Source organism: Artibeus jamaicensis, unplaced genomic scaffold (assembly GCF_021234435.1).
Source record: "Artibeus jamaicensis isolate MK-2021 breed Jamaican fruit bat unplaced genomic scaffold, CSHL_Jam_final contig_264, whole genome shotgun sequence".
Taxonomy (NCBI): domain Eukaryota; kingdom Metazoa; phylum Chordata; class Mammalia; order Chiroptera; family Phyllostomidae; genus Artibeus; species Artibeus jamaicensis.
Genome location: NW_026521576.1, coordinates 917,138 through 942,034, shown reverse-complemented (window position 1 = coordinate 942,034; position 24,897 = coordinate 917,138). Strand labels below are relative to the sequence as shown.

The 24,897-nt window shown below is 39.2% G+C and overlaps 1 protein-coding gene across 1 annotated transcript in view; it reads left to right on the top strand.

Annotated features, from left to right (window-relative positions):
• The first annotated feature begins 1,874 nt into the window (after window positions 1-1,874).
• SHC3 (SHC adaptor protein 3) overlaps window positions 1,875-24,897 on the top strand; it is a 174,504-nt gene continuing 151,481 nt past the window's right edge. Inside the window, exons 1-3 of the mRNA XM_037134042.2 lie at window positions 1,875-1,890; window positions 2,940-2,960; window positions 12,929-13,007. Of these exons, the coding sequence (XP_036989937.2) occupies window positions 1,875-1,890; window positions 2,940-2,960; window positions 12,929-13,007 (116 nt within the window). The remainder of the gene's footprint in view (window positions 1,891-2,939; window positions 2,961-12,928; window positions 13,008-24,897) is intronic.

Below are 24,897 nucleotides of genomic sequence, written 5' to 3'. Positions count from 1 at the left end.
CTAGACTCTATACAATTCCTATTAAAATACCAATGGCATATTTCAAAGATCCAGAACAAATATTTTTAAAGTTTATAGGGAGCCAAAAAAGACCACAAATAGCCTCAGCACTCTGAAAAAAGAACACAGTTGGAGGTAGAACAATACGTGATATGAAGCTATGCTACAAGTTCATTGCAATCAAAACAACCTGGTACTGGCATAAAAACAGTAATATAGATCAATGGCATGGAACAGAGAGCCCAGAAATTAACCCATGCATTTATGGTCAATTAATATTTGACAAGGGAGGCACAAGCATACAATCGAGTAAAGACAGTCTCTTTAATAAATGGGGTTGGGGAAATTGGACAGGTACATGCAAAAATAAAACTGGACTATCAACTTTCACCATACACCAGAATAAATCCAAAATGGATAAAAGACTTAAATGTAAGCCACAAGACCATAAAAATCCTAGAAGAAAACATGAATGGTAAAATCTCAGACATTTCTTGTAGAAATATTTTTTGCCAATATACGTCTAGGGGAAGGGAAACAGGAGAAATAAACAAATGACACTGCTCAAATTAAAAAGCTTTTGCACAACAAAAGAAACCAACAAAATGAAATGCAAACCCACTGTTTGAGAGAACATATTTGCCAACAATACTTCTGCAATGGGGTTAATTTTTAAAATACCTAAAGGACATATACAAATGAACACCAGGAAGACAAACAATGCAATTTAAAAATGGGCAAAGGATCTGAATAAACACTTCTCCAAAAAGGACATACAATTGGCCTATAGACATAGGAAAAATGCTCAGTGTCAGTAATCATCAGAGAGATGCAAATTAAAACCACAATGAAATATCACTTCACTTGCCAGAATGGCTATTATCAATAAATCAAATAACAATAAGTGCTGGCGAGGATGTGGGGAAAGGGAACCTTAGTACACTATTTGTAGGAATTCAGGCTGGTGCAGCCACGTGGAAAACAGTATGGAGTTTCCTCAAAAAACTAAAAATGGAACTGCCTTTTGATCTAGCAATACCACTTCTAAGAACGAGACACCAATTTAAAAAAAAATCACTGCAGCGTTGTTAGTAGTAATTACATGAATGACAGTGTTCATGGTATTCATGTTACTCTGTGGTGGTGGTATTCATATAACTATGAAAGCTTGCTCATACTTTTCAATAGCTTTTTGATGTTGGTCACGGTATTCAGATAACCTGTAGTGGTGTCATCACATCCGCACACTTGTGATGGTTGTCATGGTGCATCCCCCTAAGTTTGCAACTGTGAAAAGTTAGTGATGACAGTATTCACATAGTGCTGTAGTGATGTAGCTATGACACAATGCTACTTTGGTGATAGTAGTTACTTCACTTTTTAATGTTGCTGGTGGTAGTATCCACATAACTCTAGGAAACTGTCGTGATGTGCACATGACTATGACAGTGTTGGGTGTGGCCATCTCATAATTGCAAAATGGGTCAATGTCTTTGTATCTCTTAGTGACAGTGGTAGTGGTATTCACATAACCTCCTATAGTGGTGGTGGTATTCACATACCTCTGGAACAGGGCCTGTTGTATTCACATAACCTACACTATTGTTCATAGTTTTCATATGACTTGTGATAACATCATGCTATTTACATAATTCTGCCATGCTGATCATGGCATTTGTGTAACTGCAATGGTGGAGGTGGTATTTATATAGTGGATGACTGGTGGTGGCAGTAGTCACATAGCCCAGTGACAGTGTGGTCCTGGAATTAACCTGTTGGTGATGCTGGTCACTGTAATCATATGAGTGCAGTGTTGATGGTTATTTTAACTCATATATTTCTGCCACATTGGTCATGGTATCCACATAGCCATGATGGTGGTGGTAGTATGTAAATAATCCTGATGTGATGGTGGTAGTTTCATGTGACTGTGCAATGGTCAAGGCAAAAGTCTCATTTTATAGGTAGAGGACTTAGGCTTAGACAAGGTTTGCTTAAAGTTACATAATGAGATATTACAGAGCCAGGCCCAAATTCAGCTTTTCTGAGTAATTCAAGTGCAGCCTTTTCTGTATTATACCATGAAGTTTCTTCCTGCTAAATCTAAATTTAAAGGCCTTAGTACAAAAATGTACCTTCAAACTCCCTGTTGGCTTTGGAACATAAATGTTGTATCTTTACCATCCAAGTTGTTTATCTAGCACCTTAGTTGTGTCCTTATATTCACACATACATACACACATTTTTATGTGAAAAATGAGAAAAAAAATAACTACAAATGCAGATGTGTAAATTGAACTTCTGAAAGTTTATGTTAAATAATGCAGAAAAGGGCTGTTTGGTAAACCAAAATAAAGCATCTTTGAGGATAATGTATAGTTTATTTATAGAATCCAAAATGTACTGATTAAACAATGGAATTTAATATTGGCAAAAATGTTGATTTTGTAGTGTATTCTTTTACTCTTTCTCTAAAAATTATAAAGCTCTAGAAGCCTTATAAAATACTAAACATATGATATTGTGATGTTGGTATCTGGGTGGTGATTACCAGGTAGAAATGTGTTTAAACAATCATTGAGTTATAAATTTAAGATTTCTGTATTTTGTGGCATATAAGTTACATCTCAATAAGAATTTAAAAAATGTATTTCTAAATAAAATGAAAATATGATAGGTTTCAGAAAGGTAGTGCCAATCTAAGAACTCAAGATACTTTCTTATGAGATACTGCTTTTATAGTAACAGGGAAAAACATCACCATGAATAGCAAGTTAAATGTGATTTAAGACATGAGTATGGCTTCCAGAAATACCCTTGGTGTTGTAAGGAAGTTTCTCTTCATCTCAACTGCTGGGGCTCATGATTTATGTTTTTTTTCCTTTGCAGTACTTGGGGTGCATTGAAGTTCTACGCTCAATGAGGTCTCTTGACTTCAGTACAAGAACACAAATTACCAGGTAAGCCCTTGTTGAAAATGGAATTCTATGATTTTACTTAGGAAAGGAATGATTTTAGAAGTTAGCACCCTAGAAATTTCCACAGAAAAAGGCTGCCCCTTGAATTCTGGTGATTGGTGACAGGGAGTCAGGACCCACTCTGTTTCAAGACTTCTATGTGTTTATGCATATTTGTGACATGTGTCTCTTGACCTAGCACCCTAAAGGACACTTCTTATTTCCAAGTGCTTTTTATAATTAAGCTGCAGACAAATGAAGTGATTATGTTTGTTTCTTTAATAAATGGAATTCTAATACCAGATAGATATTTTTAAACTTGCAAAAATATGTTATTTTTAAAAAGAAAATCAAGGTGTCAGGAGTAATTTCCAACATTATACACAGAAAATAAATTACACAGAATAGAAAGTAAAAATATTGATGGGAGTAGTAATTTAAGGAGTAGAGCAATTCTTTTAAGGGGTCAGTGATTTAGGGCAGGTTTATATATTCTCCATCACCAACTAGATTCTAAACTTCCTGAGGGCCAGTTCTGTATTTAAGCCTTGTTTTTATAAAATTCATAGCCTAATGCACTTAATATATTAAAAAATGCCAATTCAAGTGATCTTGAACAGAACTGGAAAGGTAGGAATGGATCTGTTACAAAGCTGTCTATGTGGGTGATAATCTTACATTGCTTTGGCAGTTGTGAAATTGTTCAGTCTAAATTGTGACCTTAGAAAAATGCCTCATATTTATTTCACTTAAATTAATATATCTTTGGGTTAGCATGCCAAAATACAAAGATTGAGCTTTAGAAAGCAATTATTTGCAGTAATTAGTTGGTAAATGATGGATGCACCTCAATTCTGTTTTAAGCACCACAAGATACCTCATCTTCTTCCATGAAGAAATTAATGTTCAAAAGAGTTGATGTTTGTGTTTTCCCTAAAGCTACTCAGGACACATGTACATGGTGGGAACATACCAACATTCATAATCTACACTAAGGGAAGAATCCATGTCCACATATTGGCAGAAAATAGTTTATGACAATTGTCAAAGCCAAAGAATGGTATTTTGAAGTGAGAGCATTTAAAAGAAAAGTTTGAATGTTTACTTAGTCAATCATCCTGCCCACGACAAGGTGTGTGCCATGCGATGTCTGTGGGCAGAACACTCTGTCACATGCCTGGGGCGATACTGTAACCTATGACATTGTTCACCTTCTCCTGTGTGGTGGCTGTTGGTTTTAAAGAGAATTGTTGACTATTTCTACTGAATTCCCTTTATAGATACTGGAACTTCTGAGATAATTCCTGCTGGCTGTGAATACACAGTGTGATGCCTTATTGTGCCTTCCGGGTTTGGGGGAGAAGGATGCATATGCAAATGTCTGAGGGGCATACAGGGGTGCAGTCATGTCCTGCTTGTGGGAGGCTGGTGGACAGGGGGTAAGCAAACAGTCCCAATGATCTTTTAGATGAAGGTCTTAGTAGTCTTTTGGGTAGAACCCGAATGGGTAGATGTGACAATAACATTGAAGAAATCCACGTAATAGACCTTTGATTCCATTCTGTTTAGATGTTAGCAAAGGTGCAGCTAATGTAATGGGCTGAGTAGAGAGCACCATTCTTGGATACAGGAAAGTTGGTGTGGAATTCTCATTGTACCAGAATTGCCTTGTGTTTATTAGACTTCTGGAAAATAATTTTTACTTGTCTCCGCAATGCTATCTGTCACTTGCCTCATTTTTATTGCATGACATGTTTCTTATTTCAGTTGATAGGTGAAGACCACTCATAGGCAACAATATGACAAATAAATGTCAGAAAGAATTCTTTCATCCAGAAGAATACCCAGCAATTTTCTTTAGACATATGCATGGTGGAGCTTTCAAGGCCTCTGTGGTAACAGAGTGTTAAACATGTCTGAGATTAAACTCCACCACCATGGTTTACTTTGTATATTAAAGGCATTCTTGAAAACTTGTAGGGAAATATAACATTGTAATTAAGTTATATTTTACAGGCTCTATGAAAACCTATTCCCAAAATCCCTTACCCATGTCTTTTATACAAAATATTTTCATAAACAAATAACCAATGTTTACTCACCTGTTCCACCACTTCAGGTTTTGGATGCAAGTGTCTCTTGAAGGTTCTGACAGCTGAACCTAGTGTCCTTTTGTTGAGTCAGTTCAGTTTTATGCTGTTCCTGTGTCTGAGTTCAGATTGACTGTGGAGCTTACAATAGTACCACTCCTGGATTGCTGATCTCTTACTTTTAGATAACTTTAAAAACTGCCCAGGAGCTGCCATTGTTGTATGCTTAGTTTTGGCCTTGGCAGTTAAATATCTTGTACACTAACTCTTTGGACAAAGGAGCTTGGTAACTTGTTCACACTAATGGTGCCAGCCGTATGGAGGTATTGGCCTATATGTAGAGTCCAGCTCTGCCAATTTCTACCTCAATGGCTATTGTGAGAATCAGGACAGTTTCTACATCTGATGCACACAGGATAGGGCCTGGCAAAGGGGCAGCCTTATTTAAGTGTTTTCTTCATCTCATTGCCTGAGCTTGTATTCAGTACAATGGGTGCAAGACCCCAGTGTTCAAAGAAGAATGTTCATGAACATAAGAGCAATTGAGGCCTTATAGATGATGGTCTCAGGCACTGCTGCTTTTCTGGGTCAGACTGTCAAGGGGGTACAGAGAGGAGTTGAGAGATGTGGCATTTGTGAGAGTCTGCCCTGGGGACAGGAGATGCACTCCAGAAGAAGAAGAAAATAGTTTCTTCTGTAGAAGAAAATAGTTTCCCAATGTGCCCTTGTTTGCCAAACCCAGTATGGTTTTTATCCCCTAACATGTCCTTTATCCAGTAAAGTTTGGAGTGTGGCATAAAGTACTTCCCCATATCCTGTAGATTTGCAATGACATAATTGCACTATTGCAGGCTATCAGAAATCCTGCTGCTGAGAACCATGAATTTTAGCTATTGTAGTGTTTCTCAAACTTGCTCCTCACCATCAGCACCACTTCCTAGTCTGTGAAAAGACCATTAGAAACCATTCTTCTGCATGGGTTTCACACTATGCTGTGCAGCACCTGAGGAATGGGAGGGATGGTCTACAGTTGGTGTTGCCATGGATGGGTGGGGTTTTTTTGGAGAGAGAGGAAGGGAGGGAGAGAGAGAGGGAGAAAGAGAGGGAGAGAAACATCAGTGCATGGTTGCCTCTCACAAGCCCCTTACTGGGAATCTGGCCAGCAATCCAGGCATGTGCCCCAACTGGGAATCAAACCAGTGATCCTTTGGTTCTCAGGCTGGCACTCAATCCACTGAGCCATACTAGCCAGGGCATTAGTACATGGGGATTTCCACAAGATGTTATGTGGCCAACAAAATTGGAAAACCACTGCTCCTGTGTCTGGACTGACCATTAGACAATCACACCATGTAACTCCCTGAGATGTACTGTCATGTGACTACTCTCAGCTCAAGTTGGGGGATGGGTTGAACAGTGTTTCCAGTAAGAGAATTCAGGGGAGACTGTGCTATCTGAACTGACACCTGGAAAGCAGCCTGTTGGGCCACCCTGCACAGTGATAAAAAGCCCCCAATGTGCCCTTGGTCACTGGAATAGCTTTACCTTCTTTCTCCTTTCCTTTGCTTTCCTTATCTGCTCATTTTAATTTTATTTACTATGCTCCATTTTATATATTATTGGAATTCATCTTAAGCCACTTTTAGGACATGGAAGGCTATACATACACATACATAATGAATCCCAGAGCACTCAGCAAAGTGGTCTTTTTCCAACAGTAAATACAAACATCTAACATATATTTTTGGTTCTAAATGACTCCAACTGACTTCCTGCACTCCTTGGTTTAGACAGATAAAGGCCAAGTTTGCTTTCCACTCAGGGTTGTGTAGGCATGTGGATTTAGCCATGTGTGAGCTTGCTACACTTCTATGGTGAGCTCAGCTAGATGTATGATATGTTGCCCAGGGCCTAACATACACTCACTTTTTTCAAACTGTAGAGCGTGAACAACTGAGTCTAGTTTAGGTATTTTTGTTTTATTATTTTAAAAGTTGTCATAGTTTCAATGGTCCCTGAATACCCTGCTTTTACCCAGACATTTACCAGCACTGCTCCATGGACTGGTCCACTCCTAGCATGACACTTGGTCTAAAACATCCAAGGATTCTTCTTTAGAATTAAGATGCTTTGAAAATTCCCCAGGAATGTACATAAAATCCTTTTAGTTTAAAAACTAAATCCAAAACCTGTAAAAGGAAAACATCTTTCTTTTAAGGATATATTTCCATTTTCTTCTTTTTTAATAAAATTATATTTTATTGATTATGCTATTACAGTTGCCCCAATTTCTCCCCTTTACTCCCCTCCACCCAGCTCTCCCTGCATCACTTAGGGAATCCCCACATCATTGTTCCTGTCCATGGGTCATGCATTTAAGTTCTTGGGCTATTTCATTTTCTATACTGTATTTTACATCCCCATGGCTATTCTGTAACTACCTACTTGTACTTCTTTTTAATATATATTATTGATTATGCTATTACAGTTGTCCCATTTTTTCTGCCCTTTATTCTCCTCTGGTCTGCATCCCCCTACCACCAGCAGTTCCCCCACTGCCCCCACCTAGTTAATGTCCATGGGTCATACATATAAGTTCTTTGGCTTCTACATTTCTTATACTATTCTTAATCTCCCCCTGTCTATTTTCTAACTACCATTTATGCTTCTTATTCTCTGTAGCTTTTCCACCCACTCCCTCCCCCAGCCTGCCACTGATAACCCTCTATGTGATTCTGTTCCTGTTCTAGTTGTTTGCTTAGTTTTTTATTTATTTTTTTTAGATTCATTGTTGACAATTGCAATTTTTTTCTCCTTTTACTGTTTATATTTTTATCATCTTCTTTTCCTTAGATAAGTCCCTTTAACATTTCATATAATAAGAACTTGGTGATGATGAACTCTTTTAACTTGACCTTATCTGGGAAACACTTTATCTGCCCTTCCATTCTAAATGAGAGCTTTGCTGGAAAGAGTAATCTGGGGTGTAGGTCCTTGCCTTTCATAACTTCAAATACTTCTTTCCAGGCTCTTACTTCTTGAAAAGTTTCTTTTGAGAAATCAGCTGATGGTCTTATGGGAACACCTTTGTAGGTAACTATCTCCTTTTCTCTTGCTGCTTTTAAGATTCTCTCCTTATCTTTAATCTAGGGTAATGTAATTATGATGTGCCTTGGTGTGTGCTTCCTTGGGTCCAACTTTTTTGGGACTTTCTGAGTTTCTTGAACTTCCTGGAAGTCTATTTCCTTTGTCAGACTGGGGAAGTTCTCCTTCATTATGTTTTCAAATAAGTTTTCAATTTCTTACCGTTCCTCTTCTTCTTCTGGCACCCCTATGATTCAGATGTTGGAACATTTAAAGTTGTCCCAGAGGTTCCTAAGCCTCTCTTAATTTTTTTTTTGAATTTTTCTTTCTTCATTCTGTTCTGGTTGAATGCTTATTTCTTCCTCTGCTCCAAAGTGTTGATTTGAGTCCCAGTTTACTTCCCTTCACTGTTGGTTCCCTGTATACTTTTCTTTACTTCACTTTGCATAGCCTTCACTTTTCTTTTTATTTTGCTCAACCATTTTTGTGATCATCCTGATTACTAGTGTTTTGAACTCTGCTTCTGATAGGTTGGCTATCTCTTCATTGCTTATTTCTATTTTTGGAGCTTTGATCTGTTCTCTCATTTGGGGCATATTTTTTCTGCCTTGGAGTGCCTCTACATTTTAGGGGTGGAGCCTTAGGTATTCGCAGGGATGGACAACCTAGATTGCTTCTTTGTGGCTTTGTATGTGAGGTTGGGGTTAGAGAGGGAACAATGTCTCTTGTTCTGCTCTTGGTCGGCTTTCAGTTCCTTCCCCGGGTGCTGATTTCTGGGTGGGTGGGCTTGTGTACATTCTAGGACTCTGCGGGTCTCTCCAATGAACTCTCCTGTGAGGCTGGGACTTTCTTCCTCTATCACAATCCCCACCGGATTTCACAGCCAGAGGTTTTGAGGCTTTATTTCCCTGTGCTGGAGCCCTGGGTTGCATGGTCAGTGTCACTGCTCTGTTGTTCCTCCTGGTTTATCTGTGTACAAATGTGGGGCCACCTTGTCTGCCAGCCGCCACCTTATCATGTATCCTCTCAGCCCCAGCTGCCCGTCTGCATCCCTCCTACCAGTCTGAATGAGTATTTCTTCTTTAACTCCCTGGTTGTAAGACTTCCATGCTTTTCTGGCAGTTCTGGTCACTTTTTTTTTAAATTTGTTGTTGTCCTTCTTTTGGTTTTATGAGGAGGCAAATTGTTTCTACCTATGCCTCTATCTTGGCCAGAAGTCACTCTACTTGTACTTCTTTTTTTTTAAAGATTTTATTTATTTATCTTTAGAGGGGAAGGGAAGGAGAGAAGGAGAGAAATATCAGTGTATGGTTGCCCCTCATGTGTCCCATGTTGGGAACTGGCCTGCAACCCATGCATGTGCCCTGACTGGGAATCAAACAGCATTACTCTGATTCGCAGGCCTGCGCTCAATCCACTGAGCTACACCAGCCAGGGCTCTACTTGTACTTCTTAATGCCTTCACCTCTTCACTCATTTCCCAAAATCCCCCTGCCATCTGGCACCCATCAAAACATTTTCCATATCCATGATTCTGTCTCTGTTCTTGTTTGTGTAGTTTGTTTTTTAGATTCAATTTTTGATATATATATATTTTTTGCTGTTTTATTATTAATAGTTTTGATCTTTTTTCTTAAATAGGTCCTTTTAACATTTCATATAATAATGGTTTGATGGTGATAGACTCCTTTAGTTTTTACTTATCTGGGAAGCTCTTTGTCTGCCTTTTGATTCTAAATGATAGCTTTACTGGGGAGAGCAATCTTGGCTGTAGATCCTTGCTTTTCATAACTTTGAATATTTCTTGCCAATTCCTTCTAGCCTGCAAAGTTCTATTGAGAAATCAGTTTACAGTCTCATGGAAATGCCCCTGTAGGTAACTAACTGATCTTCTCTTGCTGCTTTTAAGATGCTTTCATTATCTTTAACCTTGGCATTTTAATTATGACATGTCTTGGAGTGGGCCTCATTGGGTTCAGCTTGTTTGGAACTCTTTGTGCTTTCTGGACTTGCATGTTTATTTCCTTCCCCAAATTAGGGAAGTTTTCTTTTATTACTTTTTCAAATAGATTTCCAATTTCTTACTATTTCTCTTCTCCTTCTGGCACCCCTGTGATGCAAGTGTTGGAATGCTTGAACTTGTCCCAGAGACTGCTTACATTGTCCTCTTTTTTGGATTCTTTTTACTTCTTATTGTTCTGCATGGTTGTTTTTTTGCTTCCTTATATTCTAAATTATTGATCTGATTCTCACCTTCATCCACTCTACTGTTGTTTTCATGTAAATTGTTCTTTATTTCAATTAGTGTGTCCTTTGTTTACAATTTGATCTGTATTATGCTGTTGAGGTCCTCACTAAGTTCCCTGAGCATCCTTATAACCAGTGTTTCAAACTCTGCATCTAATATATTGCTTACATCCATTTTGTTTAGCTCTTTTCTGGAATTTTGGTATGTTCTTTCATTTGGGTTATTATTTTTTGTATCCTCATTTTGGTAGCCTCCCTGTGTTTATTTCTGTGTATTAGGTAGAGCTTCCTTAATTCCATGTCTTGGAAGTATAGCCTAATATAATACGTGTCCTGCAGGGTCCAATGGCAGTCACCCAAAATGGGTACTCGAGGTGTGCCCTTTGTGTGGGCTGAGTACACCCTCCTCTTGTAGTTGAGCCTTGGTTGCTATTGGTAGATCAATGAGAGGGATTTACCCAGTCCAGTCAGCTTCAAGGACTGGCTGTGACTACTGACCACCTGTGTGGAGAACAAACTGTGCAGGGGTAAGGTGCTGGTGCTTCTATGTGGTCTGTAGCTGTCCTCTCATTGTGCAGGCTCTGGGGTTTCCTGGGTGGTGCAGGTCAAAGTCAGCCCCCACCTGTGTTCTTCCCAGGTTCATCCTGCATGAGCTATAAAGAAGTCTGAGATGGCCGCTACTTGTGCAGAGCTTGGAGGTTCCACAGAGAGGGTATGCTGTGAATCTAAACTGGCTGCTGCTAGTGCTGGGCCTAGAGCCACTTAGAAAGAGGTATGGGGGTCTTGTGGCTCATTGAAGCTGGCTATTGCTTGTTTGATAGGATTTTTGAAGTTTCAAGACCTGAGACAACATAAGCCATTCATGTTGGAAAAGTCACAGTTAAAAGTTTGGGTGGGCCTGTAAGGTAGTAGAGCCAAAGTCTCAGGGGATCTTCAGGATGGGGCAAACTGTGTTAGCTACATTGATGGAGTCTCAGATTTGGCACCTGTATGCCAGTTCTGTGCTCTGTGTGGGGAGGGCTCAGAAAAGTGTCAATAACCTCTGCCCCCCTTTCTCTCTGGGAGGAACCTGTCCCCCTGCTCCCACCTTGATGCCAGATACTTCAGTTCCTTTCCATATGCCACTTGTGCCTTTCTAGCTATTACCCTGGTGCTGGAGCCCAGAGGGAGTTAGTCTGAAGAAGTTTGAGTGTGGGTTCTTTAGGAGGAAATGCTTGGGATTCCAGCAGTTTTTTTCCACCAACTGAACCCTCACTGGTTTTTGCAGCCAGGAGTTACAGGCACTTACCTTCCTGGCAGTGGAACCCTAAGCTGAGGGGCCTGGCATGGGCCTGGGACTCCTATTTCTTGAGATATATTTCTCAAATTTTTATCAACCACACATGGGTGTGGGACTAGTTTGTTCTGTGTCTCCACCCTTTGTACCAGTCTGGGTGGATGTGGTTTCTTTAATTTCTTAGTTGTCGGACTTCCATTCAACTCAATTTGATAGCTCTGGGTGATGGGTTTTCTATGTTTTAGTTGTAATTTTGATGTGGTAGTGTGAGAGGTGAGCCATACTTACCTATGCTGCTATCTTGACTGGAACTTGCCACCATTATTCATTTTTCTTATTATTCAGCATATGATGGGATATCTGGAGGCTTATTTCTGATGTTGCTTGTATGTTGAAGTTTAGAGCTGGCTGGCAATGTCTCTCACATGACTGCGGCACATGGCAGAGAGTTAGTGAACACAGGATCTGTCAGCAGCCACTGAATGAGACCAAGTGCACTCACAATGGAATCTCCCCTGTCTGATGTTTCACACAGGGGAACTTCAGTTAGGAAGTACATGTGTGACCATGTGGTATTGGTCTGACAGTGCTGAACTGTTGATAGTAACAAAGCCTTGACTTTGAACAAAATAGTAAATGTGCCTTTGGTGACATTAAGGAAAATGAGCAGAGGCTGAAGACCTGGCAATCTGAATCATGGGTGCTGACAATACAGTGAGCATGGTGCCTGGCTTGCAAGTGTTGCCTCCAGCTGACCTGTGCACTGAGAGATCCCTCTCCAGCCTTAAGTAGGGCCTGCCAGATGACCTCAGCATGGCTCCCCATACTGCCCACCCTCTGCTCTCCGTGTCTACCTGGAAGGCTTGGTAACTTCTCCAGTCTCTTCTGGCTTCCATCATTCTATAAGTGCTTTAAAAAAATCCAAGGTAAAACCTTTCACCTCACAATCCTTCAGCTCCATCACATCCTGGGCATTCTCATTCATGTGCATTTCTCCAGCTCTGGTGCACTTCCTCTCTTGTGCAGGAAAGCATCCCCAAGACACTACACCCTGGTTGGACTTCCTGCAAGAGAGGAGCCAAGCAGGCTGTGTGCCAGCTCCCTGACCTCTTTCATTTGGCAGACTACAGCAACCCAGACCCCTTCACCATCTGCCACCAATGTATCTGTGTCACATGCCATGTCATCCCAAGTTCATGGGGGATTGTAACAGTGCACATGGTATGGTGTGGGGAAGGCCACATTTATTAACAAGTTATTTGTGTTGTTTATAGAGGCTTTCCCATCTTCAGGGCACTGCTCAGGCGGTGAGGAGCTGCAATGGAGGAAGATACATGTGTGGAGAAAGGGCAGGTAAGGTGCTGGGCTCCTTGGGGAGAACCATGAATGGTGCAGTGGATGATACCACCCTGCCTGGTAGAATGATGGAAACACCCAGGAGGTGGGTGTCTGGACTTACTGTGTTCAGGTGTGGGGTCATTGTTTCTTCTTAGAGAACATAAACTTGATATGCTGTACCCCCATAGTCAGGACTGTGGTTCCGTTACTTTTTCACTTTGAAAGCCCAGAGGAAGTGATGTGGAAGGGCATGTTTGAAAGTCATCATATTGGTAGTAAGATGTGGGCCTTAACCTTGGCATGGGGTAGGACACAGGCTGTCTGGCTTGGTGCCTTGCTGCTCCATAGCTAGGATCTGACTACTCCATTCTGATGCTCCAGAGTTCTTTCAACACAAAATAAACACCTCTAATGTTGATGCAAGTTCAGTGTGTCAGGAAAAAGAGAAAAACTGTAAAAATTTTCCTGGAGGCTGGATGACTCTCTGAATTAGAACATAGAGCAAGGGTGTGAGCAGTCTGCCCACCTGCCTCTGTTTTTTCAGGCAGCATGGGATGGTACCTTGTGCTTTTAGCCTTACTGGCTCCTTCTAAATTTTCTTGTTCTGAACACATTTCACAGGCTGAGCCTGTCACAGCCCTGCAGCCCCAGAGGGGCGAGACCTGGCAGGGAGAGAGTTCATGTTTTCTCAGTTTAGAATTCTTTTTCAAAACACCAGCTTGCCTACATGCATATGCATCCAAGCTTTGGATAAAGCAGTCTGAGTCCTTCAGCTTCATTTTTACATTGTTACTTGGGTTTTAACACCCATCAGAATAATTTTGTATCTCCTTCATTGGTGTTTGCATACAAGAATGCGCTAGATACAGGAATGCATGGATTATAGGTGCCCAGGGGGCCACCACCCTGAAGAGAAGCCCAGAGTCACAAGGCAGTAAGACAAGCATTCAGTGCAGGTAAAAAGTACCACACAAACATGAAAGAGGGTTCTTGGGGTCTAGGTGAGCCTGGGAGGCCTTACTGGGGGAGGGAATATTTCAGCCCAGGATGGATTTCTCCCCCAGCCACATGTTAGACCGAAAAAAAAATAAATTGAGGCAATTTCTTTTGGGGGGGGTTTACTCAGGGGCATCTGGAAATCCCTTAGTTGTCCCAGCACAGGTTCTGTCTTTCCTACTGTACAGTAATTCTAATGCACGTTGAGGGGGGTGGCCAGACCCTGAATTGGCACAGGAAGGAGCACAGGCACAGTCTGCACCCATTCAAGGTGTGGCCCTAGTGGTTGCCTTGAGGATACCTGAAGCAGCTTGGGGTGTGCAGTATGTTTCCCCACAGGCCTCACTTTGTGCTCAGACTGCATCTGTAGCACTGTGCAGAACGGTAGCAGGGAAAGGAATCACCTACAGAGGGCTCATTCAGGAGCAGGGGTTTCCAGTTTTGTGCTGGCTCAGTCCTTATAAGATGTGCCTCAGAGTTGTCCCATGGAGGGGTGGGGATGCTGGCATGTCTGCCCACTGACTGCCTCCTACTAAATTAAATTGAATTAAGGATTGTCCTTGGTAGGGACAGAGCTCCTCGTTTTGGACTCCCTGAGCAGGCTGAGGATGCTGGAGAAGCCTCCATCACAGCAATGGAGGCCAGACTTGGGCCCTGAAGGCAGCATAACTTCATTTACGGGCACCAGCCATGAAGCTCAGAGTAGGCTTGGGCTGCTAGAGGACAGCTGGCTGAAGAGATGCAGCTCCAAAGCTGTTGGTTCCTGGGTCCGAGTAACTGAATGGGAGTTTTCAGTTGAGGCCCTTCCGAATAGCTGCCCCAGTCTAGCCTTTGAACAACAGAGTCCTTATCCTTCATAGCAGAACTGTATCTGTATGTACAATATGTAGGGTGGAGATCCTAACATAACAGGTGAGTAAAGGGATCCTTTTGTGCCAACCCAGCACCACCTCTTTCCAGAGAAGCACATCTCACTTACTCATTCCTTCTCTGGGGTGGGGCTCCTCACCCATAGAATAGAAGTGGAACTCCTACTTGAAGCCTGCTGAGAATTTTAGGAATGAGAGCTGCCAAGTGCTAGGGCTCTGCCTGGCATGTAGTAGGTGTTCAACGAGTCTGAATAGAGTTATTATGAATTTAATTTTGCTGTTCATTCTTCCTAAACTTTTGTACAAGATAATGGTAATTGCTGACTGATATTACTGTAAATTATCAGTATCAATCAATTTGATCCAGGGTATTTTTTCTAGCTGAAAACCAAGATTGGTTTTGTCACATATATACAATGCATTATTACTTGGCAGTAAAAAAGAACAAAATCTTAACATTTGTAACAGTATGGATGTAATAGTATGGACCTAGAGGGTATTATGCTAAGTGAAATAAGTCAGTCAAAGATAATACCATATGATTTTATTTATACATGGAATCTACAGAACTATATAAACACACACAAAAAACAGAAATAGACTCAGAGATACAGAGAAAAAACTGATGCTTGACATAGGGGAGGAAGCTTGGAAACAGGGCAAAAAAAGTGAAGGTATTGGGAAGTAGAGGTTGGTAGTTACAAAAAAGTTGTGAGGATGTAAAGCACAGCATAGGAAATAGCGTCAATAATAGTGTAATAGCTATGTATAATACCAATTGGGTACTGGGAATATCAGGGGGAATACTTTGTAGAGTATATGATTATCTAACCACTATGCTATATACCTGAAATTAATACAAAATAATATTGAAAGTAATCTGTAATTGAAATAAAATAAATTAATACCAATTAAAAAAAAGAAAAATTGGTTTGATGCAACAAACTAAAGTTACTAAAAAGGATAAAATATATGGTAACATGGAATTAATTTTCACTTGACCCAATATTGTATAGTATTTCATTCTATGTCCTTGCTTTGCTAATTGCTGATATAATAATAGTAACATTGATATTAAATGCTTACTATGTTCCAGGCATTCATTAAGCATGCCATTCATTCAACAAATATTTATTGATGGCATACCATGTCTAGTCACTGTTTACTTTTATTATTTCTAAAAATTATTTTATTGCTGTTCAGTTATAGTTGTCTGCATTTTGTCCCCACCACTTCCCCCACATCCCAGCCAAACCCACCTCCCTCCCTTGCTTCCACCCTCCCCCTTGGTTTTGTCCGTGTGTCCTTTCCAGTGACTGTTTAGATCTTAAGAATAAAGAGCTGAAGAAGAGCTTGTCTTCTATTTGGGGGAGGGGGGGACAGAAAATGAACACAAACATATATGAAAGAAGGGTATTAAGGTGACCCATATGCACTTGTCATTTTTGTAATTAAAAATGATCAACTGTTGGCAAGTGCATAGTAATTTCAGACAGGGATGAGAGCGTCTCGGGCCTGTACTCAGGAACCCTAGGAGGCAGGCTGTATGCATTTTGGAGATGAGGAAACTGAGGATCAGAATGTTTATGCCAACTGCCTGAGACCACACAGCTAGGAAGAAGACCTGAGACTGAAGCAGACAGTCCAGATCAGAATCTGCAATCATAAATAGTGCTGTACTGCTGCTTGAAGAAGGATTACATCTTTCAAAAAACCCCAACAGACACTGGGATGTGGGAATCCCATCTTAATTACTGAGTGTCCTTTCTGACCACAGTGGAACATTGACCTTGAGTAGGTTACAGAGGGAATGAAAGCAAATGCAGGGTCTGTTGAGGTACTTGCTGTCAGTGGGGATGACGGGGGCAGGTCCACTGATCCTAAAGGGGTTCTGCAGACTGTGCTGCTCCCATCTTCTTACTCTGTTCATCCTGGGAACGTGCATCTGTGGCCTCAGCAGCTCATCATGGACTTTCACCAAACAAAAGAGGAAATGTAATAAAAGTGTTTTTAATAAAAAATTTCCATATGAATGGCTTATAAAAATGATGAGGTCCTTATCTCAATTAGCTAGAAGTGAGCAGGGTGGGATAGAATGGGGAGGGATGGGGTGTGATTGAGAATTGAGAGGATAGATGAGATAAGGAAGGATGGGTCTAGTGGGAGTGGGATGGAATGGGGTGGGCTGGGTTGAAATGATGACATGCTGTCCTTTTCTCTAAGAGGTCTGGAACAGATCTGTCTTCCTTTTCTCACTTTTAACGTCTGAATAAACCAGCCTGATTCTCTATTTTTCCCCCATCTGGTAAATACAGACATCATTCTATTTAGTTTCCCTCTTTTATTTCAAACACTGGTTAAAATTATGTCAAGATAGCCCCATCTTCATAATTCTCTGACCAGCTGGTTATGGAGATCAGGTGTAAGTTAAGTACCTGTCTCTACCGTGGAGGACATTTACTGCCCAAGGGCTTGAAAACTTCTGACTATTTGGGTTGGGAACCCAGGTGAGGAGATCATCCCAGTGATAGTCTCTTTGGCAGGGCTGTCAGGGTCAGCTGGGTATGTATGGCTAGACAGCAGCCCCAGGCCTGGGGATTGGCTGGGGCAGCCAGTTGGCTGCACAAGTGAGCTAAGAACTGGCAGGATGTGTGGCAAAGAATAGCAAGTGGGTAGGAGAAGTTCAAATGTCACTGAAATGCAGAGAAAGGGGTTAGACACAGTGTCCAAGTTTTAGCAGAGGAAGTCAAGGTCTTTGCAGAGTCTTACATGTAAAGCCAAGAATTGTTTGCTTATTTATTTGGTCATTTGCTTCTTTGGCAATCTATTAAGCTGGCTCTGTCTCTTGGTGGGACTTTCTGGTTGGTAAATAGATATCACTCTTTGAAGGCTGCAGTAGTAAGAAACATTCTAATTACCATGATGTTGTCCTTTGGATATTCGGCCAAAGTGAGTTGGACAGCCTAGGCCATTCCCAAGGTGACCCTGCTAACATCTCTAGATGGCAACAGGAACAGAATGTTTTTTTCTTTTCTCCACCATACCAGAGCAGAAGGAAAGACTTCTTACCTAACCTAAGCTCTGCTCTAGTTTGAATTCCTTTAAGAACCCAGCAGGTTAGGCAAAAGAGGTTTCAGGGAGGGTTTGTGTTTATTCTATCAGCACTCTGACTTAGGACAGGATTCCCAAAGATTTAATACATACACACCATCTTTTCTAGAGCAGTTGTTCTTCAACTTGGACATACATTGAAATCACCTGGAGAGCTTGTCGCAACAGATGGCTGAACCCCATGCCCAGAGTTTCTGATTCAATGGGTCTGGGGCAAGAGTGAGAATTTGCATTTCTGATGAGTTTTCAGGGGATGCTGATGCTGCCATGTACTACACTTTGAGAAACAGTGTTCCAGAGTTTTATTTTTAACTTCTGGACCATTTGCAGCTACCACCTATGAAACAGCTTTGAAAATGAGTCCATTAATTTTTTTTTTAAGTAATCCTACTCATCCCAAAATTTTAAAGATAGAGAGCATAGATAACTTGGTAGCTTAAAATGGTTTAAATAGAATCCATAAGATGAATATGTGCTATTCATCCCATACTTTCCTTAAGGACCATCTGGCATGGTGTGTATTTATAATCCCCCTGCCAGAAGCACATTTGTGTAAGGATGTACCTCTCTGATTGCTCCTTTTCTGAGTTCACTTTCCTCCCTCCCCAGTAAATTATTTCATAAGTATGTTTGTCCTTTTAGTGTTGCAGGTTCTGGAGCCAGATTATCTGGGCTTATGCTAGGCTGAACAACTTTCTAGCTGTGTGACCTGTGTAAGGTACTTAAGTTCTTGGTGTTTCAGTTTTCCCATCTCTAAAATGAAAATCATAATGGTACCTCCCTACCTCCTTCATAAAGTTGAGAAGTAATTGAGTTAATATCTGAAAAGCACTTAACATGCTGACCACTACATGGGAGGGCTCAAGACATAGCAGCTAATATTGTTATTTTCATTTTTATTATATCTTCTCCATGTTGATAATCTCCTTGCTTTAAATAACACTTCCAGGCGTATAATTTAAAAATCTATATCTGAACCTTTGTATCTTCTCTCAAGTCCAACCCTGTGTTCTTAGTTGCTGACTATGGTGTGTCTTCTTGCAGATGCTTGGTCAGTTGCCAAGTCTTAGGCCACCTATCTCTGCCTCTCTGTTCTGTTTCCTGGCCATCATTCTCACCTCCATTCCCATAGTTAGGTCCAGCTCACGTCTCCTTGTATGTTTGTCATAATTACAATGTACGCATCTCCCAAACTAGAAAATACAGAGTCAGTCTTATCTTTTTTTTCCCCTCTCTAGTTCAGTTACCAATGCTTGCTGATTTTCTTTTGGAAACCTCTCATGTAGTTTCCTTTCTTTTAGTCTCTCTTCTCTTTTAATTACTCGTCTATCTGCTAATCAGTTAATGTGCCTGAAACATATTACTCTCCCTTAAGCTTCATTGTTTGTCCATTACCTGCAGAAAATACAATGAAAAAATTTATTATTCAATGATCTACTTAACCTGTCTCAGCATACCTTTGCAAATATGTTTCTCATAACTCCCCACTGTGCTTCCTTTGCACAAGCACACTGGCCTACATACTACTCCATTCTCCTGAGCCACTGTCCATGTCTTAAGGCCAAGTATTCAGCCACAGAAATATTTGTTTCTGCCATAAGCTGTAAGACCATATTGTCCAAACTGCTCTGCAGGCGTATACCACATTGAACATAGTACTGGACTTTTAAAGAAACAGACCATATTTCTCTTCTCTAAAATATGATCTAATGTTAAAAAAATACTTTATTTTATTTAAAAAAATTTAAAGATGTTACTTTTAGAGAGAGGGGAAGAGTAGGAGAAAGAGAGAGAAACATCAATGTGTGGTTGCCTCTTGCATGCCCCCTACTGGGGACCTGGCCAGCAACCCAGGCATGTGGCCTGACTGGGAATTGAACCAGTGACCCTTTGGTTGGAGGGCCAGCACTCAATCTACTGAGCCACACCAGCCAGAGTACTTCATAATTTTATAACCACTGAAAAAAACTGCCTATTGGCTTCTTACCTCTTAGAAGCAGTTTTTATATACAAAAAAAAAGCTATTTTGGATCTTTGCAGACAGATTTATGCCATTACAACGCTGTACATCTGTTAAAAGGAAAATATAAGCAATATGAAAAAGGTATTCCTAAAAATTTTTTCTGATTGAGAATCTGGATATAGTGAATTATTTCTCGTCTCAAAATTGGCATTGCTGTCTATGGCTTTTTCCCTAAGTTTTATTGTCCTTTAGGCCATTCAAGAGCTTCGGATATCAATGAAACTGGAATAAAAAGAAGAACAGAGAAAATATTTGAAACCAAAAGCTATTTTTTAAAAAAAGATCACTAAAGTGACAAACAGCTAGTTAGACTAATCAAGAAAAGAGTGACAAAATTTAAATTACCCATTACAAGAATGAAGAAGGGTACATTACCATAGATAACTACAGACACTGAAAGGATAGTAAGGGAGTATTTTGAAAAATTTTATGCCAATACATTGGGCAATTTGAATGAAATGTGCAAATTCTTTGAAAGATATAACTACAAAGTGGCCATATAACATGAATAGGCCTATATCTATTAAAGAAATTAAATTCATAGTAAAAAGTACAAAACAAAAACGAAATCTTCACACATAGAAAACTCTAGGGCCATGTTTCACCACTGGTGAATTCAATGAAATATTTAAAGATGAAATCCCATAATTATCCATAATCTTGTGCAGGAAATAGAAGAGAACACTTCCTAGTTCATTTTATGAAGCCAACGTTATCCTGATACCAAAACCAGACAAAAAGTTACATAAATATTTCAATAGATGCAGAAAAACCTTTGGTAAAATTTGACATATATTCATAATAGAAATTCTCACACTAGCACACTAGGAATAAAGAGAAACATCCTTAATTTGATAATAAGACATCTACAAAAAATCTAAAGCCAATCTTATAGTTAATGGTGAAAAACTGAGTACTTTCTCTCTAATATCTTTGTATATTAGGAGCCAGGCAAGGAAGTCCACTTTTACAACTCTTATTTAACACTCTACTAGCCATCTTAGTGTGGTAAGAAAAAGGAAAAAAGTAAAAGCCGTATAAATTGGACAGGCAGAAACAAAACTGTGTATTTGCTGATAACATAATCATCTATGTAGAAAATCTCGAAGAATCTACCTAAAAGCCACCAGAACTAATAAGTGAGTTTAGCAAGGTTGCAAAATACAATCAATACAAATATCAATTGAATTTTCATATACTAGCAAAGGTCAATTAGAAAATAATATTTTAAAAAGATAATTTACAATAGCATAAAACTATGAAATACTTGGTGTTGAATTTAATATGTTTGACAATTATATGCAAAAACTACTAAATATTAATAAGATAAATTAAAAAGATTTAATTAAATGGAGAAATGTACAGTTTGTGGATTAAAAGACTCAATATTGTTAAAGTGTCAAATCTTTCCAAGTTGATCTGTAGTTTTAATACAATTCCAATCAAAGCCCTAGTAGGCTTACTGTGGAAATTGACATGGTGATTCTCTAATGTATACAGAATAACCAAAGGCCAAGAATAGCTAAAACAATTTTGAAAAAGCGATAGAAAGAGAATTCACACTATAAATGGTAGTAATCAATGAGTGGGCTGGGATGGGAGTAAAAGGCAGAAAATTGTACTTGAACAACAATGAAAACAAATAAATAAACAAACTAAAAAAACTATAGTAATCAATATAGCATGATATCAGCAAAAGGACATAAGGACAAATGTGTAGAATCCAGAAACATATCCACATGTGATAGCCAATTTATTTTTGACAAAGGTGCCAAGATAACTCAATGGAAAAAGGAATAGTATTTTCAACAAATGCTTCTGAGACAATAGAATATCTACATACAAAAACCAATAACAACAAACTTCTAACTTGAAGTGACTCATAGACCTAAATCCAAATGCTAAAACTACATAATTTCTGGAATAAAACAAATGCAATGGTCTTTGTAATCTTGGGTTAGGCAGATGTTTCTTAAGGCACACAAAAAACCACAAATCATAAAAGAAAGAAAAGGACAAATTGGCTTTATCAAATAAATAAAAATAATCTTAAAAATTTTCTCTTTGAAATAAAAATTACTGACTAGACAAAAATATTTACAAAACACCTATCCAGAACATAGAAAGAAACCTATGCACCAAACCAATTTAACAAAAAGAGTCTTTGCAACAAACCAATTAAAAAATGGAAAAATGATTTGAACAACACTTCACCAAAGAAGAGATATAAATGAAAAACAAGCTCAACATCATCAATAATTAAGGAAATTAAAATTAAAAGCATGTTGAGCTACTACTGCACACCTACAGAATGACAAAATAAAACAAAACACCATGACTATACCCAGGGCTGGCCATTATGTGGAGGAGCAGCTGAAATTCTTAGACATGGCTGCTAGGCATGCAAATTAGTACAGTCACTGTAGAAAAGTTTGACGTTTTCTCATATAAAGTTAGCCACTTACCATAGGACCCAGCAATCCCACTTTAAAGAAAAAAGGAGAAATGAAACCATATATACACAACACACAAAACCCTGTATATAAATGTTTATAGTAACTTTATTCATCATATTGGAAGCAACCCAAATACTCATCTACTGGAGAATGACAGAACAATTATTGTATGTCAATATAATAGAAGACCACTCAACATTAAAGAGGAACAAATTTTTAAAAACATTTATATAGTCATGCTATACATTACATTCCTCAGAACTTACCTGTAATGGGAATTTTGTACCTTTTGAACACCTTCACCTGTTTCCCTCACCTTCTCACCCTGTGACTCTGGCAACCATCAATCAAGTCTCTGTATGAGTTTGATTTTTTAAAAAGTTTGCACATACAAGTGATATCATACAGTATTTTTCTTTCTCTGTCTGACTTACCTCACTTCTCACAATCACCCCAAGGTTTGTCCATGTTGTAGGAAATGTTAGAATTTTTCTTCTTTTTTACAATGCTGCAGTGAACATGGGGGTGCAGATATCTCTTTGACATAGTGATTTCATTATTTTGGAAATATACCCAGAAATGGAATTGCTATTTCGGTGAATTTTCTATTTCTGTGCAAAATGCCATTTGAATTTTGGGAGAGATTGCATTGCCTCTGTGGGTTGTTTGGGGTAGTATAAGCATTTTAACAATATTCATTCTTCCAATGCATGGACATAGAATATTTTCCATTTATTTGTATCCTCTTGAATTTCTTTTATTGATGTCTTACAGTTTTCAGTGTACACATCTTTCACCTCTTGGTTAAAATTATTCCTAGGTATTTTGTTCTTTTCTAAATAAAATTGAAAATGGGATTTTTTGTTAATTTTCCTTTCTGATAGTTCATTCTTAGTGTATAAAAACAAAACTGATTTTTGTATATTGATTTTGTATCCTGCAACTCTACTGATTGTTTATTAGCTGTGGGCTTATCAATTATATCCTTTACTATATTGTAGTGCATTCCCTCTATACCCAGTTTATTGAGAGTTTCTATCATAAATGGATGTTGAATTTTGCCAAATTCTTTCTCTGCATCTATTGAGTTGATCATATGATTTTTTATTCTCCATTTTGTTATGTGGTATATCACATTGATTAATTTACAGATGTTGAAACATCCTTGCATACCTGAAATAAATCTCATGTGATTGTGCTGTGTGATCCTTTTAATGTGTTGTTGAATTTAGTTTGCTAATATTTTATTGAGGATTTTTACAACTATATTTATCAGAGATATTGGCCTGTAATTTTTTCTTTTTAAAAATATAGCTTATTAATTATGCCATTACAGTTGTTCTATTTTCCCCCTTCATTCCCCTCCACCTGCACACCCCTCCCCCACCATTCCCCCCCTTTAGTTTATGACCACCTGTCTCAAGTTCTTTAGATTCTATATTTCCCTGCTATTCTTGCCCTCCCCCTATCTATTTTCTACCTACTGTCTATGCTACTTATTTTCTGTACCTTCTCCCACTCCCCTGTTGCTAACCCTCCATGTGATCTTCATTTCTATGGTTCTGCTCCTGATCTAGCTGTCCTCTTAGTTTGCTTTTGTTTTAGGTGTGGTTCTTAATAACTGAGAGTTTGCTGTCCTTTCACTGTTCATCTTTTTTATCTTCTTTTTCTTAGATAAGTTCCTTTAACATATCATATAATAAGGGCTTGGTGATGATGAACTCCTTGAATTTGATCTTATCTGAGAAGCACTTTATCTGTCCTTCCATTCTAAATGAAAGCTTTGCTGGATAGAACAATCTTGGATGTAGGTCTTTGCTTTTCATCACTTGGAATACTTCTTTCCAGCCCCTCTTGCCTGTAAGGTCTCTTTTGAGAAATCTGCTGACAGTCTGATGGGAACTCCTTTGTAGGTGACTGTCCCCTTATCTCTGGCTGCTTCTAGGATTCTCTCCTTCATTCTAATCTTGGCTAATGTAATGATGATGTGCCTTGGTGTGTTCCTTCTTGGGTCCAACTTCTTTGGGACTCTCTGAGCTTCCCGGATTTCCTGGAAGTCTATTTGCTTTGCCAGAATGGGGAAGTTCTCCTTTATTATTTGTTCAATAATTTTTCCACTCGTGGCTATTCCTCTTCCCCTTCTGGTACGCCTATCATTTGGATGTTGGAATGTTTAAAGATGTCCTGGAGGTTCCTAAGCCTCTCCTCATTTTTTTGAATTCTTGTTTCTTCATGTTTTTCTGTTTGGTCATTTTTTCTTCCTTCTCGTCTGCTCCCTTGATTTGAGTCCCAGTTTCCTTTCCATTACTATTGGTTTCCTGTGCATTTCCATTCATTTCAATTAGTTTAGCCTTCATATGTTCCTCTAATTTGTGACTAAAATCAACCAGTTCTGTGAGCATCCTGATGACCAGTGTTTTGAATTGTGCATCTGAAAGTTTGGCTATTTC